Source organism: Amaranthus tricolor, chromosome 9, assembly GCF_026212465.1.
Source record: "Amaranthus tricolor cultivar Red isolate AtriRed21 chromosome 9, ASM2621246v1, whole genome shotgun sequence".
Taxonomy (NCBI): Eukaryota; Viridiplantae; Streptophyta; class Magnoliopsida; order Caryophyllales; family Amaranthaceae; genus Amaranthus; species Amaranthus tricolor.
Genome location: NC_080055.1, coordinates 26,138,528 through 26,146,344, shown reverse-complemented (window position 1 = coordinate 26,146,344; position 7,817 = coordinate 26,138,528). Strand labels below are relative to the sequence as shown.

The window sequence follows — 7,817 nt, the reverse complement described above, 5'->3', positions numbered from 1 at the left end:
ATATCGCAAAATAAGGATCACCTAAAAACGTAGCTTTTTTAAAGTCATATCTCAATTTAAATTTTACTTTTAACTTGTTTAAATTTAGAGACCCATATTGTCAGTGTTGTATTCGGAACAAAGAAACATGAATTTATTTATGAAACTAATAAATGACGAAAGAGTAGACCCAACTGCTGTGTGCGGTACAGTACTATACTCGCATTACGTATACGGTCATTCCTGCTTAAAACGACATCACCTATACAATATCTTGGGCGATTACGAGTGAAAGTTAAGCCTACGGTTTGATTTTTACATAATTTAAATCAAATTAATTTTGATTCGGTTTTTTATTTTTCAATCCAATTTCATATCAAATTTGATTATAATTCAAATCAAATCAAATCGATCAAACAAAATTAATTTAGATTAAACTTTTTAAATTCAATCCAAATCAAATTTATACTCTTTAAAAAATAATCTAACAATTCGATTTTGGAAACCAAAATAATAAATTTAAAAATTAAAAGTTTAGTAGCAAAAGTAGGGATGAAATAATGAAACTTAAATTGTTGATTAGAGGCTTATTTTTGTTAGAACGCTTAAGTTTTTTTAATATCACTTGTTAAAGTGAAGTGAGCTTTTATTTTATTTCGATTTTGGTCTTCAGTAGGCTGATCAAGCCTAATCCAAACCAAACTATTTCGGTTTATAAATTCTTAATTGAAATCCACATCAATTTATGAAAAGTCCAAATCCATACCAATTAATTTGGATTAATTTGATAAATATTGTTTGTTGACTATTAGTTATTTATTAGATAAAAAATAGGCCAAAGCCAATGAAAAAGCAAAGTAGTTTTTTGGTTTTTGTATAAAAGTCATTGACATAGCTTTTTATGGACACATTCACCAATTAAAAAGTCAAAAGTCAATAATCAGCCCATAAAAATATTAATTGCCATTAAAGTTTATTTTCAAATTGAAAAAGGAGACAAAATGATTACACAAATTCTTGTATGAGATAGTCTCACCGTGAGATGTGCCCTATACTTAGGTTAAATAGCCTAATAATAAAAACTTTTAGCAAAATGAGCCTTTTATATGGACTCGTCTCGCGGTGAAACGATTTCATACAACAGGGGCTGAAATGATTATTAATAGTGAAAATTATCGTAATAAACTAATTCTTACGTAATCCGTTGTTAATAAACTCGCCTATCGTTTATTTTTAAAGAAACCTACCTACTATTACTTATATTTGGTTAAAATAAACCCACATATTGTTTATAGTTTATACATCTTCAAAGCTATTTTGTAATTAGACAATTAGAAATAAATAATAATTGACTTTATTTTCAGCAATTATGCCGAATAATTGAGTTTATTTTCAGCAAATCAAGCAAAAGTTGATTCATTTTAGGAAAAATTACATAGAATAATTTAATCTTTTACTGGTTTTCCTAAAATAATCCCAATTTTTAGTTAAACATGAATAATCTCAACCGTAAGAGGTGCTTACTAAAAATTCACTAAGGTAACCTATTACAAATACAACATGTTATGTTGTATAAAGAATAAAAAAATAAATTTAAAATTAAATTAAAAAAAATTAAAATGTTGAAAAATTAAAAAGAAATATTAAGTAAGTTTGTTTTTTGATTTAAATTTTTAATTATTAATATTTTAATTTTTTATTTTTTTGGGTGATAATTAACCTGTAAAATATAGGCCACCATTAGTCCATTAGAACAATTATGTTCTTGGGTAATTGACCCTCGTATATTAGAATTATTGTATGAAAATTAATACTCTCTCCGTTTTCTAATGTTCTTCTTGTTTATAATATTCTATTTTGGAGAGAGAAATTTGTTTAATATTTTTAAGACATATATAGATTATAAAATATATTCATGTGAGATATCATTAGATTCGTCTTAATATATACTTTTTATCATATATTTTTTATATAATTTTTTATAATGCATATTTAGAGATATTAAGGCTTAAAAATTGCTTTAAAAACTGTACAAAAAATAAATAAAAAGAAAAAAAAATTAATAAAATAAAAGATAAAATTATTTTAGGTAATTTTTCTCTATCACAATTTACCTTATTAATAATCCAAAATAAAAAAAAACACCCCAAACTGAAAAGGTGGCGGACTAAATTTCAGACTGATTCATTAGTACACCAAATTTTCCTCTCAAAACACAGACACCAAAAATAGAAGAAACTAAAGAATGAGTTTCTTAACAAAACCTGCAGATACATTAGCATCTGTAAACCTCAAATCAATCAATCATTTACCCATTTCAAAACCCACCTTTTCTTATTTTCTGTACCCCAAAACCCCAATCAATGTGATTGTAACAATACCCAGATGTACCTTATCTACACATGCTTTTTTGAGCCCTGATTCTGCCGTATTTCAGGATGTTGGAGCTACCGCCTTTGTTCTTGGTGGTGGTTATGCTCTTGTTTCAACTTTCGATCACCTTACAAATCGTAATATCATTTCCAAGGTTTTGTTTTGATTATTATTAATAATCGTGATTTGATTTTGATTTTGATTTTGGTTACTCTATTCTTGTTTTTAATTGGTGGGTTTTCTATGCAAAGAATTCGGAACTAGTTAGCTTTATTAGTACCCAATTTGTTTTCGCTGGCGCTAAGATTGACGCATTCATGGAGTATGAGGATAACTTCTTTGTTATTAGGGTAAGATGGTTAGATCCGATTCTTAAATTTCGCTTAGATTCAAACAGGATCACTTATAAAATAGAAAAAGTAGAATGTTTAAATTTTGACAGGGGTAAAGTGAAGTTAGAAAGTGTAATGTTGTTAAGTTTAATAAGGGTCATGAATAAAGTTAACATATTCAAAATATAAATGCCATATTTAAAGTAACTTCACCCAGGGACAGTAAGAGTGAATAGTAGATAGAATTGAATAATGGATTGTTGTTATTCTTCTATTTTTCCCTTTTTGGAACTAAGCAATACATCTTTGAAGAGGTTTGAGAAATACCCATATGTTATAATTAGATATGTACACCGGACATCTAAATTTTGCTTAAATGAAAATTACTTAATGATATAGAATAATGGATTGTTGTTATTATTCTGTTTTTCTTTTTTATGAACTTAATGAATGCATCTTTTGATGAGGTTTGTGGAATACCCATATGTTAAAATTAAATCTTTTAGGATTAAGGGGATGTGATTGTTGATGTTGTGTGTATTGGGAATTAGTGGGTTGTTAACAAATGAGAACCATTTGATTAAGATATAGCATAGACTTTTTGGGTATTTGATGAGAAAGTAAGGAATATTCAACAATTGACATCATTGTTTGAGATTTCTGAAATTTATCCTTATTGTTCTCTTCATTTCTCTCCCTTGATGTCATATACTATCCTAAATACTCGTTTGTCATCTTTGACTTACATCAAAGAGAAAGATGATAATTTTTAAGAAAGTGGTAATAAATGAAGAGAGAGAATGAATTGCGTGGATGGTACTTTCTCTCCGCCATAGCATTTGTAACAAGTACAATTGACATTAAGGGTTTGGGGAAAATGTACAAGTGAGTTGGTGAATTTTTGGCTCAAATATGTGACAAAATGACAATTAAAGAGAGTGTATTATAGTCAAAAATAAAATTATAGCAAAAGGACAGATTAAAAAGAAAACTATAGCAAATTCAATAACAAGAGCCAAAAGAAATTGTAGCAAACTTCGTAGGAAAGAGGGAGTAATGTGATTATACCAGGAAAGCCCCATCCTAATGTGAATGTCTATGTCATAACACCTCATTTCAACATATGTTTTAACAAATTTCTATTCTCGTTTAAACCATAAATAACCTTTTTAATTGATAATGGATGAAATGTATATTTATGGATTGTATTAGCAAATGATGTGTGTTACATTTTCACATGTGAATTTCCATGTAATTATTACACAAAAAAGGATTTTGTCTATATTTATTTGGGATATTACCCCACCATTTTACTTTTACACTCTATTTTCTAAATAGAAGTATTTCACTATAACCCATTAACCATTATGCCCAATTTTTAGTTTCTATACCAAAAGCAATGGGCTATTTGGCTAGGAGTATATCTATATACTCCCTTTGTCCCATTGAATTTGAAGCATTCTTTCATTTTGGTCCGTCCCACTTAATTTGCACTATTTCTATTTTTGGAGAATGGATCCACCACTTTCTTTTAATTTCATCCTTATATTTTAACTCTCTTTTAATATTATCTACACAATTCATTCTCTCTTCAATTAGACACTATTGATTTATGACATAAGCGGTTCTGCAAATCAGCAGCTTTCAAAAATAGATTCTTCTTGAGCTAGTAGTAATGTAGTATGTTCATTTATAGAAAGCATTTACCTAAATCAGTCTTTCTAGTGTCTATTTAGGGGAGCACCCTACGGCTCAGGGCCCACACCCACAGTAAATAATGTGGCGGCGGAGTGACTCATGAGGTTGTAGAAGTTACTGTACACAACTACACAAGGGATTTTTTTTTTGAAATTTTGCATTTTACTCTTTGTGTTTCTCTTTTCTTTTGCTAAAGTGTACTATTATAGTTTGCTACATACCCCTCTATCCCTATGAGAAAGTACTATATGAGTCACAAATGTTATAGCTTTTTTAATCATATGGTGCAAAGTGCAAACTTAGAGAGACATAGAGAGTAATTTTTTGGACATGATCTCACTTATAACACCCTGTTAAAATAATATTTTATTTCCTTTTTTGGTATGTTTGCAAATCTCTTAAGTAGCAAACACAAGCGGACAGAGGGATAATTCTTTATACATTACTAGAACAATCAATGCTCAATTTGATGGTTCCTTATTTAGTAATTTAGATTCATTTACCCTTTTTGTAAAATTTTATCTCAAAATACATTTACATCACCGTATCGCATATTATAAGGTTTTTAAGCTTATTGCGGCTATCATTTGAGCAATCTCCTTTGCTAGCTATGCTTGAGACTTGTTCTGCTTTCCCTTTCTTTGCTGTTCTCTTCTTCTTAGTTTTGTTTAACATGTCAGTACATATTATGATATTAATACATGTGTGATTGTGTTTGATGCTAATGGTTTGTGCATTTTCTTTGTAATACTTTATACTTCATATTAATCAAAATTACATAATATTTATGTAAGACTTTAATATATATGCATATTACACTATGTTTAATCAAACATTGGCACAAGTCCCACATTTACTTTGAGACGACTCAAAACTCAATGTCAAAAAACAAACTCAATCAAAAGTTTAAGCTGATGATTGACGTCTCAAGATATGTTATATACTCTAACATGCCCTCTCACACGAGACCCTTTTGGGCTAGAAGTTGTTAGAGTATATAACATATCTTGGGGCCTCAACCATCAGCTTAAGCTTTGTTTAGCCAATTCAACCAAAAACTTAAGCTGATGGTTGAGACCCCAAGATATGTTATATACTCTGACAGAAGTGGGATGCTACACAGGCCCTCCTAAACCTGGTGCGAAACATTCCACTTGAATTTGAGGGGTGGTTGAGATTCAAACCCGTGACGTCTTGTCACGCTGGCTTCTAATACTATGTGAAGCAATCAACTCAACCAAAATCTTAAGATGTAGGTTGAGACCCAAGATATGTTCTATACTTGAACACATAACTCGTCTAGGAGCTTCTTAATGTATGCCTCATCTTCGAATGAGCGAGTTTGATGATGAAACATGTTTAATAAGTAGGTAACAAATGCAAATGAATTCATAAAATTTTACAACTTCTTTTCTCCTGGAGCAGAATTTGAGCCGAAAGCTAGTCCATATAATATCCGGGTTGCTTTTTGTGGCTTCCTGGCCGCTATTTAGGTAATTCTTCTTCACACTCTACTTTATCTTAAAACCTAACTGTTTGATCAGCTTGAACTGGAACTTCCTTAACTTCAGCTGATGAATGTGATCCTAGAATAGCACTTCAATACAAGCTCGGTATTTTGCGTCTGTTGCACCGCTTACAAACTGTTTGAGACTAGTCGTCCATGGGCTGTCGCTCGCAACAGACGATAGCCTCATCAAATCTGTTACTCGAGAAGGAAAACCAGAGTAATTCATTCGAATCCTTTTACAAATATCATTAACCCAAAACTTCAGCATGTTTTAGGCATGGGCTTATTGTCAAATTGCAGGGAACTACTCCGAGGTCCTTTGTACTATGTTCTAATTTTAGCATTGTGTGCTATTGTCTTTTGGCGTGATTCTCCGATTGGCTTGTTATCGGTGGCAATGATGTCTGGTGGTGACGGTTAGTCCTCTTTGATTGCTCGTAGCTAACTGCATATTCAGCGTAACATAATTCGTCAGTTAATTTGTTTTTTGGATTCGCGATTCGCTCAAAATGACCCTAAAATAGCTGAAAACCGACCATAAATCGCTTTTCTAATTCGCGATTCGTAAAGAAATTAGTGAATCATGTGATTGTGTCATTGTATGCATATTCCTCGTTTCTCTTTTGACTTTGTGCGCTGCAGGCGTAGCTGATATCATTGGAAGAAAGTTCGGCACTTTGAAGATACCTTATAATCCGAAAAAGAGTTGGGCTGGTAGCATTTCGATGTTTTCATTCGGGTTCTTGGTATCCATTGGGTAAGATCGTTTTCTTCCTTTACATCAATCAAAGAAATTTCGGGTTTGGTGCACCGTGCATCAGATCAGTTGAGTGTCGAGTTGCATATATGATCCTTATGATCTAATCTATACTTATTCTATTGATGGAACAGGATGCTTTACTACTTTTCGACTTTAGGTTACTTCCAGTTGGACTGGAGTATCACTGCGAAAAGGGTTGCAATAGTTTCGTTTATAGCAACACTCGTTGAATCACTTCCAATAGCAGAACTCATCGACGATAACATATCAGTCCCGTTGATGACCCTGGCTACCGCGTGCATCCTTTTTAGTTTGTAGCTTTTCGAACTTCTGTGATAATTTCACCATTTCTTTCTTTTTGGGGAGAAATAAAATGTTCGTGAGAATTGTTTATGAATGAATTGTGTACATTTTCGACAATTACTAAATATATTTCGAATTGTACAAAGTTGTGCGGAAAGTCGACTTTTTTTCCTTGGCTTGAGTTAGACCATGGTGGTGGTGGAAAGAAGTGCTAGGAAGATGATGGCGACCAAATGGAACCAATGGAACGACTTTGATGTTTCGGTCCACCTACTGTATCGTGATCAATCTTTGCGACGATGGAGAGGAGCATGAGGCCAATGGAAGGTCCAAGGTCCTCTAGAGCTCGTTTTTCACTATTAATTACCGACAAGTTAAAGGAAGCGTTCAAATCTCTTTTTTTATAGCCAAGTATTCAAAATCCTTCAAACACTTGATAATGCATTAGCGGCAGAAAAAATATATCTCACAATTTTATTATTATAAATGAAATTAATACTCTTACAACGCACATCTCTAATAATTTTTTTGGTATATTTGTGGAATTGGGAATATAGTATTTTGATTATTAATTACTTCTTAGTCTACAAATTAGAAACAATGTATAACTATATATTGCTTATTATAAAATAATATTTACAATATTGTACATTGTAGTTGTACTTTTCCTTTTTCCTATATATTATTTTAATACTAACTATTCAATCAATTTATAAAAAAAAATTGTTAAATTTCAATTATATGTCGAGTACATCCTTTTGTATCTAATGTTATGTCCTTTAAAAACGATAAATAATAGTTATTTTTAATAAAAGAATTGAGAAGATTCGATTAGAAAAATAAATAAATGGAATGATATTTA

General features: G+C 31.1%; 1 protein-coding gene across 2 annotated transcripts; it reads left to right on the top strand.

Annotated features, from left to right (window-relative positions):
* The first annotated feature begins 2,130 nt into the window (after positions 1–2,130).
* LOC130823926 (probable phytol kinase 1, chloroplastic) lies at positions 2,131–7,528 on the top strand. 2 transcript variants are annotated; one of them, XM_057688753.1, is made up of 7 exons: positions 2,131–2,506; positions 2,604–2,702; positions 5,808–5,875; positions 5,978–6,109; positions 6,193–6,308; positions 6,535–6,649; positions 6,784–7,528. In XM_057688753.1, exons 1-7 carry the CDS (start codon positions 2,225–2,227, stop codon positions 6,968–6,970), a joined length of 999 nt encoding a protein of 332 aa, XP_057544736.1. In that variant the 5' UTR covers positions 2,131–2,224; the 3' UTR covers positions 6,971–7,528. The 2 variants fall into 2 exon arrangements, with proteins under 2 accessions (XP_057544736.1, XP_057544737.1); XM_057688754.1 differs by lacking the exon at positions 2,604–2,702 and having other exon boundaries at positions 2,133–2,506; positions 6,784–7,524.
* The last annotated feature ends 289 nt before the right edge of the window (positions 7,529–7,817 follow it).